We start from the raw sequence: 12,959 nt of genomic DNA, 5'->3' as shown, positions 1-12,959 counted from the left end.
ATTAAAAGTTTACGGTAAGTTTATAAAGGGATTATTTTTCTTTTTTGTCTCTTTCTTTCTCCGCTGATTTTAATGTAATAAGTACAAGGATGACTTTATAAATATATGACATAAATGGGAGAAACAAAAATCAAAATGACAAGATATAGTATTTTGAAAGAAACATTCGAAAGTAAACAAATACTCCATAAAAATTTTTATATTGCCATATCGAATATTTCGGCATTTATATCTCTTATTTGTGTGTTTTCGGCGTTGTCATGTTCTTGTAAGGAAAGTTTTAGAATTCGAACGATTTGTTGGACAGAAAACTCCACGAGAGGAAAAAAGATCTCTAGAAAAGATGGCAAAGATGGAAAGAACGAAAAAAGAAGCGAAATGCAGTTTGAAAGCATTGACCATTTATGATGATGGCGTCATCACTAATTGTAAGGTACGAAAAGAAATCTTAGTTTGCGAGATTTTTTAACTACATATTTTGTGAATGGAAGAAAATTTTGTAAGCAAAAATTACCTTGGTGTGTAAACTGAAAATATTTTGCGTTTGACATGAATCGCCATGAAAAGAGTTTATGATTAATATACATATATTTTTTAAGAACGACATTTTTAGGTAGTTTACGTAAAATATTAGACATTATTTTTTTTTAAATTATTAAAAATAATAATATTCCTTTTTGATATTTTTAGATTTATTAAAATAAATATTATAGTATATTATGTCCATGGAAACACTTTTTGAGCTTTTAATTGATAATTTATAAACTGATAGGAGTTTGTTAAAAAAGCATTTTTCCTTTTTTCTAAACATTTTTAGAAACATAAATTTTTCTTTTATACATATAAATCAAATTTTCTCATTATATTGTTAAAATGTTAAGAAGGCGATTAAAAGATATTGTATATTTTATTTCAATATTATTTAAAACTTTAAGAAAATAAGATTTTTAAGAAAATTGGAAATTTCTTGATAAAAAATCAATTTCTTGTTAAATTTAAAGTCTAATAACCGTTGGAAAAATGTATTTTTAAATAAATAACATATTTTAGTGGTTATACGCTATACATCAACTTTAACACAAAATAAGGGAATAGGGATTTGCCGGATATTAGAAATATCTTCCGTCGGCAACAGACGCGCGGAGATCGACTTCTAGTCCCTCGTTTTATTTTATTTTCAGGGCATCTTGAAAAATCGATTGATCTCTGCTACATAACTGTCAGCGCAGTCTCAAATGACAAGATTAATAAACGGTCCGCATATACTTTTCTATGTATAACAAGAAAATCAAAATTAGATTAAATTTCAGCATTAGTTTAATATGTAAATACATGTATATGATAAGAATACATACTTTAGATTTTATTCCTCGCAATTAAAACTTATTTAAAAAATCTTTAAGATAACCTTTCTGAAATACTGTAAGTGAAGTTTAGACCGATAAGAATAATTAAATAAGAAAAGTAAAATATAAAAATCAAATAAGAAAAATAATCCTATATTTTTGGTAGAAGATTTTTAGTGGTTGAATGTTCATGTGCAATAGTTTTTAGTTTTTTATAAATTGCGCGCCGATTTGGTTTGTCTATAGAGTTTCTAGTTTGTCCAGATCGAGTTTGCCTAGTTTTTCTAATAGATTTGTAGGAATTGAAACGCAATCATAATCTGAAGCTAACTGCTGGAAATAACATCAGAAATTACATTGTGTATGACCGTTTAAATTTAAGAATAATTTAATATTAATAATTATTGTAATGATTATTATTTTACGCTAATAAACACTGCATAGACACAAACTTTTAATATAATAAAATAAATTGTGTAATACTATTCCGATATATAGAAGATTTTCTGGGGTTCTCTCGCATTATATCAAAGCGGCCTTTCGCACCACTTCGATTGACCTCACGCGAGAATATTCCATTTCGTGGCCTTTATATCCACGCGTCATCTAATAACGTGAACGCACGGGTAATGCTGGTTGTTGACAGAACAGGATCGACAATCAAATTCGGGATATCGACGTACCTGGGATTCGTACGTCCGTCCGAGCGTAACGTGACGCCCGGGCTGGCACGAAGGGTCTCTGCGGGAATAAGGGAATAAAGTCGATCGCTCGCCCGCACACGGGGGCGGTATCCCTCGGGCGTTTCAGTGGGATCGACAGGTGGTAGCGGTCCTTCCTACACCCGTTCGCCGTGTGTGCCGAGAAAATACCCTTTTCACGCGAAGGTGCCATTTCGTGTACGTCATGACAGGATCCTTTGACGTAAATCATATCGTTTTCGAAAGCGCTTTTCCGATCGCGAACAAGCATCGAAATAACGGGAATAAAATGCGTCAGAGTGAAAGATTGGACAATATTTTTTTCTACATTTTATGAGTTTTTTTTAAAGAAAGTCAGCGCAAGCTGACTAAAATATTTTGTGAAATCAAATAGATATTTTAACGATGAACGATATTTGTGCGAGAGATAGGTGAACTGCAAGGAATTTTCGGGGATCTACTTTGTAGAATAGAATTTTTATGAAGTGACGAGAGAGAGAGAGAGAGAGAGAGAGAGAGAGAGAGAGAGAGAGAGAGAGATTGTTTTATTATTACATCCGATTATCTGTTTATCAATTTGACACAATTTTTTCATTGATTTAAAAGTTACTTTATTTTTATTTACTTTGATTCTTATGTAATATCGCGTTTTGTTGTATAAATTTATTTGCAATTTTAATATATAAGGTCGTAGCATTACGAATATTAAATTAAATTTTATTTATATTATATTATATACCATATATACAGATATAGATAAAATTAATAAATATTCGTACAAATGTTTATTTAAAACTACGTACTCGTTTAAAAGATATTTACTTAAAATTATAGCATAATGTGGTAGAAATGGCTAATTTGAAAAAAAACATGTATAAAAAAGTTAATTTCGCAAAAAGGCTGCGACATTTTGTATTCTTTTGTATATAGAAGAAAGAAAAATGCACGTAAAATTTGATATTGGACATATCCAAATGTTTTGTGAGAGTACATATTGAGGCAACTCGCTGAAATAAAGCAATGCAATAATTATTATACAGTTCAGGAAATCTTGAAGATCAGGTGTCTTTCCAGAATATTTATAGAAGTGCGCGAACTGTCCTTCCATCATTTCTTTGCATTAATTTTTAATATCTCTTGTTCGATAATTGGGTTTGCATAAATTCGCACTGATAACAGACCGAAATAAGAGAGAACGTATTTTTCCTATATAACAAGAATGATATCAAGAATAAAAAAGCATGCTTTTTCTTTTTATCGAAAAATATATACATATCTATATCGATGACGCTATATACAAGATATTTCACAGCATTTTCTTTCTATTTATTGTAGATTCATTAGCAAATTTGTCAAATAAAATATTTCTTTATTGTTTTTTCTTTAATTTTGAGTTATCTATAAAAGTAACTTAATAATTATTTGCGCAATAGTTAATAGTTAATAAAGTGTAATATTGAAACTATTTATTCTTTCGTTGAAAACTCAACTCATTTGAGTTTTATTTGCCCGATTTTCACTACTCACATTTTTCCTTCATTTTCTTCGTATCGTCCGTTGAGTGAATTATTCGTCGGACCCGCCTTTAGCAGATTAAACGTTCTCCCGGTAACGCTTTCGAAGGAGAACGGCTGATCCCATCAGATTTTTGCTCTCAGGCGAGTGGTTACGAGAAGCCGCCCAAGAAATCTGCTCTTTTCTCTATTGCTACAGAATAATCGTATGATTCCCGTAAGAAAAAGGTTCGTAAAATCCTTCAAATGCGGGAATGTATCAAGACTACCTTATCAAAGCTGATTCTTGGATCTTTCTATAATACTCTAGGCTAAAATTGCTCTTTTTAATGGATTATCAGCTTAACAAGGAACTGCAGTTACTAATTTCGCGCGTTTTATAACACCTCATTCATTTCATTAACGTCAAATTGCAATTCTATGAATATCGCTAATTGGAAGAATATTTATGTTTGATCATTCATATTTGAAGAATCAAATAATCGCAATTATTTATAAATCTTTGATTACTTGTCAATTTAATTTTTACAAAGATGCTTATAATCTTTAAATATTCTTTAGTGATATTTTTAGTTTAACTTTAGTTTCATGAAATGTTGAGTATATGTACATATACATATACTATATCTTTATATATATATATATATATATATATGTTTTATGTGCGCGCGTGTGTATGTGCGTGTGTAAACAAAATATCAAATAGAAAAGCTGTCATTAATCAATATGAAGGCTTTACTTCATGAATTTATAAATATTTGAACTAATAATTGAAGATAAGAGATAATGTGATTCGTAAATAATAACAGATCTTTCAAACACATATTCGTAAAGAAGAAAATAGAGATCTGTAAAGTATTAATCCACACACACACACACACAAAATATGAATATGTTAAATACACTCTTAATTAAAAATTGAAAATTATTTACGACTATAAATTCCTTAACTTTTTCTTTTTTACTTTTTTTTTACTAACTGAATTTAAAAATTAGATGCAAGCAGTTATTGTCATAAAGAAATAATTTATAATTTTATTATACTTTATATATATATTTTTATATGTGTGCTGGCATATGATTTCTTTTTTCTTTTACCACATATCCATCATACATAAAAAAACTCATTTAAGTTAAAATTTATGAAATTAACTGCGGATATAAAAACTCGAAAAATTATATTTTCTCCATGCATGGATCTTATAAAATTTGTGATAACGTTTTTAAATAAAAATTTAATAATTTTTAATTAATTTGATTAAAAATTAATGAATATTCATCTATTATATTGAAATATATATTATTGAACAATATATATTATATATATTCACGGATTCAAATATATTTAAAGAATTAATTTATCCCAATATGCTTACTTTTGTATGATTTATCGAATCGCATAATTTCGATTTTATACAAAATATGTACTACTGCCAATCATTTGGTCCGATAGCTTTCGCGACATTTTTTCTCAACTTTTATGTCGCGCGCATTTCCTGCATCCTCGTTATCGATAGGATATCATGTTCCCGAGATATGCGATTTATGGAAAAGTGGTAGTGTTAAATTTAGGTGGGAAATCGTACAGACTATCAATCGAAGCGATTTGTTGAACAGCATTTAATAAATTGAGAATATATGTATAATCTGACGTTAAGATATATGTACACACACATATGCCATATACTATATGATATTTCTATAACATGGTTGCAATTATTTATAGAAATATAATACACAATTAAGTGATCCTATAGCAAAAATTTGAGGTAAGTGAATGCTCTCTAAATTTTTTTTACTTTGTCTTTGAAATATTAACATAGGAAAGCTGGAGCTTTTGCTAAGCAGAGTTAAAAGATTCGTTTTTCACAAACTCTTTACTTATCATGAGGTGAAAGGACGGAAAGCAAATTGCGATGGCTTTCTGCCTAATGTCTTTTTCTTGAATGGCTTGCGGTGGTTCCGTCAGGATTTATAGAATTCAAAAATCTGTCGAGAAATTTGCCCCACGTAGAAAACGTTTTACTACATAGGAAGATCCTTTGAGAGAAATTCCTGGAGGCTTTACGATCGTGAAGAAAGAAATGGGTTCTCGCCTCGTAAGGGTTCGCAAGATCCGAATCCTGTTGCCAATCGCAACAGGAGAATTCGAAACGAGTATCGGTCCCAGGACGAATAGCTAGACACGCTCTTCGTGGTATCGTTCTCTCTTTTATCTACACGAGATACCAACATTCACTTTGGAGATATTTCTGCCGATGAAACAAGATATCAAGTAAACTAAAAATGTAGCGAAATCGATGTTTAATTAATAATAAAGATAATGATAGAGCTGTAGATAAAATATTTTACAGTGAAATATAAAATAATATAATAATTTTAGAATGCTATATTAGATGCGTTATGTATTTTTTTTCTATTTTAATATTTTTATTTTCATTTAACCATCGCAATTTACTTGCTATAAGAGTGTAAAATTGTTTAATTATTTTCTAGCTAGAAATTTTACGTAAAATTTCTAATTGTGCTTCCTTTTACGTTTCAAGACCACTATATTACTAGCTGTTAGGAAACAAACAAAATAATAATCAAATAATATAAATCCTGCTCTATTTAATAAATTAATATATACTAATAAATCTTAAAATATAATACAAAGAAGTAAAGAAATTTGAGTTGTAAAACTCTGTGTGAAACACAACCTGCTACAAACCAGCGATAAACTTTTATTCACATTATGCAAGCAAACAATATAAATGTTTGAATTGGCTATTATATTTCTTCGATAGGCTATGATGTACAAAGATCGAATTACGATCTTGGGATCGAGCCATGATCGATTTACCGAGTATAGGCGCGATAGCTGTCTTCCGGTTTATTAGTCTCCTATCTGGCCGCAACAAGGATGACGCTATAGCATCCTTCCTGGATGCAGGGGCCAGCTTTCGGGACGAGATGGGCTATTGATATGCGGTACGCGTCGCTGCCATCGAAACGCTTTTTCCAGACGCAGGAAACGGGAGAACCCGATTCAACGGGTGCGATTATGGTCGATTGATTCGCAACGCTGGCTAACCCAGCGATTCGACGGCGAATGCGAGCAGAATGTGCCGATGGAGCCACGCAGTAGGTAATAGGTCCTCTCGGACCTATGATTATGTTTTGCTTAAATTTCGATCTTTTATAGCGTAAAATTTACATATTCAATCAGCAAAAAATCACACATCTTAGTAAAAGAAGTGCATATGGAGGGTCTAATTATTTTCTAATTAAAATATACGCGTACAATAGAGTATTTTGCAACTGAGGGTACAATCGAAAATACAATTATTCCGTTATTCTGGATAAAGGAAATACACAAACGTAGAGTTATATGAGTACAGCGAGTTTGTGTATAAAAAATATAGAAAGTTCCACATCATTTAAATGTAACATTTAATAAGACATTGAATTTCAGAATTAAAGAATTTGTTAAATTAATTACGTTACTGCAGATTTGATGAATATGTGTATTTGAATAATATGTATGATGTATTATACATATATGATTGTTCTTTTACCATTTTTAGAATTACTACTTTATATATTTATATTTTATTTACACTTTTACATTCTTTACACTTTACTGTAACATTTATCACATTTTTTGCAAATTTACGTTTCATTTAACAACTGTATGTATGCGATTTGCCATTTGATGGCTGGAAAATGATAAATGTCCAAGTTTATTCTACACTCATGGGTCTAAATGCAACTAGACGAGTCTCTGTAGCAGCTGCTACAATACCGTTAAACAAACCTACGTGAAAGCTCAATCAAAGCTTACCGATCTCCTCGTCACATCATTCCACGACACTATGCTTGCCGACTCGCAAGCGGTACAATGCCATTCAATCCCGTCGTGAATTCTGTTTTGTCAAAGGCCGCTTCGCGATTAACAGCTCGCTGGCGAATGAAAATTAGCGGCCTTTGCTCAAATTAACGACGACAGGCAAGACTTGATTAATTCCGACGCCACTTCCTCGCGCGATGAATGCATGGCGGATTAAGAGCTGCAAGCCTGCGAGGACACAATTTCGACGTAGCAGTTATGGCGTGTGGGATTTGAAGCGGTCGAAGGCCAAAGAGAGAGAGGAGTGGAGAGGAGGGGAAGGGGAGAAAGGGGTTACTGAAGCGAGAGGGGGTGGATATATCCGTAGAGTTATGGCTGGTATGAAACCCATAGCAAATGATGCAGGAATACGTGACTGGCAAGCGAAGCGTTGCGCTGCGTCGGGTCCAGCGCGGCGCGGCGCGTCCCGATGCCTGCCTGCCTGCCTGGTCGGCTCGATGTAGCTGCAATCAGCAACGTGCACCGTCCAGAGCACCGAAATAAATTCAATAGAAATACGTTGCGCGTCGGCATACGGTAGCTAGGTCGTCGAGAGTACGTGCGCGCATGAAAAGTTGGATGGGCATGATCTTCGACACGTGGTCTTATCCTTCGATTAATCCTTTGACGATGAAATTAATTCAGCAAGATTAGCTCGGAAAGAAAATTGCTTCTATTGTTCATTCAATCTGATCAATAAATTAGAATTGTAAATACAATTTTATAAACAATGCAAAGTTGTAATTGATTTTTAACGACTTAGGTATCGATTATTTGTATTATCTCAAATATTTACGGTATATAATATAATAAGTTAATATCTAATATAAGAACGGCTATAATAGATTCTAAATTATATTGTACATTATAATAATATAAATTTAATCGAAGTAAATCCTTGTGATAATTTTCACAAAACTAAAAGCTACATGAAAGCAAAGGCGCTGACACTGAACGCTAACGCTTATGAATGCTGATATATTCAATCAAGGGGATTGGCGTGATCTGCAGAAATGTCGTTGAGATCGAAAGGGAGTAAATAGCTGGCTGTGCATACCATCCACATGAAGCCTTATGGCAAACATATTGGATCATCGTGGATACGATACATCAGAATTCCACTCCCGTCTCGTCGCTGTCGCCACGTGACGTTCTCCATTAAATTTCGCGTAATAGGACCGACAAGATGTCGACTAAGCGGAGGGACCTCCGCAATTTGAAAGGTCGATACTCGATTTCCGCGACACGACTTTCGTTTCAGAGTCGCCGTCTTTCGAAAAGAAAGTTACATTTTCGCAGCCGAATTCTCGCAGGTCCTTGAACGCGTAAACATCTGAGCTCATACGAGTAACGTAAAGTACGTCAAAAGTAAATTGCCTTTTTCGTTTTAAAGTTTTTTCGGAGAATCCATACCATACAATCTCTTTTCGATAATGGACTTATTCACGAATCTGTAATTGTTACTTTTAACGAAGATAAACCATGACAAATCACGTTGAAGGAAAATAAAACATTATTTTTAACAATGTTGCTTTCGATAAACTATAATTCTGCATACTGTGAACATATACATTTATAATAAATTATATATATTAAACTTTATAACAAATATTTTTCTTTTATTTATAAACAAAATTTTTTATTAGTAATTTAATAATTTTTTAATAACTCTTATTTTTAATGTGCAGTACATTTTTTTTTAATTGATTTCTTATGTTTTTTGTAATAAGGTGATCATCATCTTGAAGTGTATGCTCGGGCAGGTTATAAAGCGAGAAAAAGAATAAAAGTTTAGTAGATGTAATTAAAACGAAATATATACATTTATATACATATACATATATGTATATAATCTATGTAAGTGAGAGTTTAGACAGAATTAAGAGATAAAACAAAAACAGACACATTCTAACGACATGTTTTCTCGTTGCAGTGAAGTACCTGCGGGAAGTGACGCCGTACTTCAGGAAGGCTTCGATCATCCAGGAAGTGGGCTGGGAACTTCAGCGCGGTTTCCTGAGCGCGACGCCACCGCCGCCAAAGTCACCACCACGGGCGGATACTCGTTATCTGCCATTACAACTCTGCAGACTCACCAGAGCGCATCCCTCTTCCGATCCCGGTAAGTCTTAACACCGAAAAGTCGATGCTCGGTTTGAGTAGCTCGTCTACCATGTAAAGATTAATTCGTCGGTTGTGCGGTTGGATCTCTGAGACCCTAGCTATTTCCCAATTTGTTACAATGTTCCTACACACGAGGGTTATCACACAAATATTCAAGGCAATGTATCTTTTATTTTAAAGCAGTTTGTTACCATTTAAATTTGTCTTCTGCCAGGAATTTGGAGCGAGGAATATACGGAAAGAATGGTTTTGTTAAAGGGTCTGAAAAATTAGCTAGATATAGGTCTGAAAATAATTATGGTCGATTATCAAAATAATTATGCAGAACGTTTAAACGTTGATGACGATGCTGCAAAAAGTTTTAACATTCTAGTAACCAGTTTAAACGTTCTACGCTACGCTAATAATTATTTTGATCATCCAAATACATTTTTAGATACTCCAGTAAAACCATTTTTATAGGCATACATAATAATATTTTTTTTTATTAAAAATGTGTATAACGCATTTATCATTATTTTACGCGAAAAGAATAGTTTTGTTGAAGTATTTAAAAATTTAGCTAAATACAGATCTGAAAATAATTTTATAGGACCATCAAAATAATTATTCTCAAACTGGTTACTAGAATGTCAAAACTTTTTGCAGCAATACTCATCATACATACTTGAGGTTTTTGCATAATTATTTTGATGGTCCAACAAAGTTAGTTTTAAATCTGCAATTATTCTTTCCGTACATATACATGCTTGTGATTTTAAATATTATATAATAATAATTCCAATATCATTAAGAAGTGATTAATGACAGTACTTTTGCCATTATCAATTTTGTCGTATTTGAAGACACGGAATATTGTATTAGCTTTATGATCTTTTTAATCGGTTCTTATTGGAAAAAGCTTTGATACTTTAATTTTTGTTTTAAGATGTTTCCGAAAATCTATTATTAAGTAAATATCCGGTGATTTTTATATATATACATAATTTATATTATTGGTATATAATTTATGTCTATCAGAAATTATATATTATTTGTTAATGTGCTATTAACTGTATTTCAACATTAATGTTCAAATCAACAAATCTTTCTTCAGTGAAAACAAGAAAATGAATTAGGACTCGTTAACTATAATTACTTTATTGGACTTCTCTTTTCTAAAGGAGTATAGAAGCGATTAAGGTGAGAGCCGCCGATTACGTCAAATTTAATCTAAAACTCGAGGACGTTCAAAGGAAAATAAACGTGAGAGAGGAATGGAAAACGCAAACGGATTGCGCGTTTTATCGTCTTGATTAACGAAGTAGTGCAATCTAGATCGCGGTTGAAGAGTTTAGGAGAATCGGGAGAGATCTCGTTTACCTATTTGCCAAGCGCAGCGACGGTGGTAAATGGCCTCGCGGCAGGATAAAAGTCCAGTCCTTCTATCGGAGACAGTCGCCTCCCTCCGCGTCTACGTAGTGATAAACTGAGGATGAGTTAGCACGAAGAGAATATCTCTCCCCCTTGGGCTCGTAGTGAGTTAATGAAAGGCGAATGGCTCCTTAATTCTGTAAAGCTTCTCCGTTCTTCTCTTCCCCGTTCTTCTCTAAGCACGCCATCTCCGTTCAGGGCCGCTCGTACAAATTTTCACCTCTTGGGGATTGTTAGCGGTGTCCCATATGTGGCATGCAGTGTTTGTTTTATTTGAACAGTTTAGTTTAGTTAAGTGTCTCTATTATTACAGTCGTATTGTCCGTTTACTTCATTGTAATCCTATTTTCAAATTGTTTATTTTTATTTCATGTATGGATACATAATACAAATTTTATGAAAAAAAATTATAAGATTTAAAAAGTTTAAAATATTATAATTTAAAAATGACGGATATATGCAAGTCTGAAAAATAGTAATTAAGGATTAATAATTTGTAACGTACGTATAATTACGTATTATTACTTTGTTAAATGTAATTAAATATATATGTGTTTTTAATCAATTCTTCTGCCCTTTAAGAATGATAACTAAAAACACAAGTCGTACGCTATCGTATACAGAAAAAGTAAGAAAGACTAAAGTTAAAAGAACTCCCGAGATTGAAGGGTTAAACCGACCCTGTGCGACTCGACTCTCTTGGACTGAAAGAAAAACTGCGAGAGAGAATAGCTGCGCTGTTAAGAGAGGAGAAGGTAGAAAGGAAGAGACAAGCGCGGTCGGCGCCGAAAGGGGTGGTGACAGACGGGATGGACAGTAAGGGGTAGCTGTGAGCTAAGAAACGCAATCAAAGACGTGCCGTATCTCTTGCCGGCATCTAGCTAAGCCATGTCATAGAGTAACGCTTACTGATATTTCTTAAATCAATTTGGTAGCATCCGCATTGCAGCATAAAAATTTTAGCGCTAATCATAATGATGAAATTGCTCAGAAAGTGGAAAGTAATTTTAAACTACGTTCATTCTTAAAAAGATATTATTATTAGTAGATCGAGAATGGAGACACTTATCTTGTGTTAGATTTCTCATTAACTTTCGATCATATTGGTTACTTGTAACGATTTCGCGGACAGCGAATGTGCAGTCGGTGAACAATTCTGGTCAATGGTAAATTTTACAGCCGATGCAGTAAATTTTATGTCGTTGCCGCGACGATGATTGCATTCATATTGCTTCGATCGATGAACATGAATGATAACAGGACGATAAATTGGACATACGCTGCGCTCGCAAACCATCGTAATCCTTTTACGTTAAAGTGCAGGTAAAATCTCGATTGCCGAAAAATGAGATTTATTGTATTTTAGCAGGAATTATTATAGCAAGATAACTACAGAGGAGAAAGTTGAATGTTTTTAGTATTTATAATTGCATGTAATTATATTTTTATTAATTTACTAACACGGGAATCTCACATAGTGTCAAATTCTGACTTTATAATGAAATATTGTATATATAATAGATTAAGTAAACAGATGAATATTACCCCTTATACTTAAAGCAGTTTTCAACTTTCTTTGTTGTTTAAAAAATTTTTAAGATATTAACAAAAATTTTATATACAAGTTTTATAATAAAACTGTTTATCTATACATCTCTCAATAGTATTTTTTAAAGATAATTATAAATTCATATTTTTATCATAATATCTAAATTCATATTTTTAAAGTTATTTTTACAGAGTATTATTAACATAGATAAATGGGAATAATTTCATTATAAAAGTTTATCTCTTAAAATTATTTATTGGCCGTAATTAATATTTTTTTAATTTACCTTTATTTACATGTTTAATCTATAAAAGATTATAAAAGACTATAAAAAATTCACACATTAAAAATCAATAATTTAACACTTTGCGAAAGTTTCTTGTAAGTATCTGGACTTGTATATCAATTATATGTATATGTTATATATATATATATATATAT

The 12,959-nt window shown here is 32.3% G+C and overlaps 1 protein-coding gene across 1 annotated transcript in view; it reads left to right on the top strand.

Annotated features, from left to right (window-relative positions):
• The first annotated feature begins 343 nt into the window (after nt 1-343).
• Nucleotides 344-12,959, top strand: part of Syn1 (Syntrophin-like 1) — a 109,200-nt gene continuing 96,584 nt past the window's right edge. Inside the window, exons 1-2 of the mRNA XM_018537748.1 lie at nt 344-428; nt 9,366-9,554. Of these exons, the coding sequence (XP_018393250.1) occupies nt 344-428; nt 9,366-9,554 (274 nt within the window). The remainder of the gene's footprint in view (nt 429-9,365; nt 9,555-12,959) is intronic.

This window comes from Cyphomyrmex costatus, unplaced genomic scaffold (assembly GCF_001594065.2).
Source record: "Cyphomyrmex costatus isolate MS0001 unplaced genomic scaffold, Ccosl1.0 scaffold182, whole genome shotgun sequence".
In the NCBI taxonomy this organism is placed as follows: Eukaryota; Metazoa; Arthropoda; class Insecta; order Hymenoptera; family Formicidae; genus Cyphomyrmex; species Cyphomyrmex costatus.
Note: the sequence above shows the minus strand (reverse complement) of the source record. Positions and strands in the feature narration are given on the sequence as shown.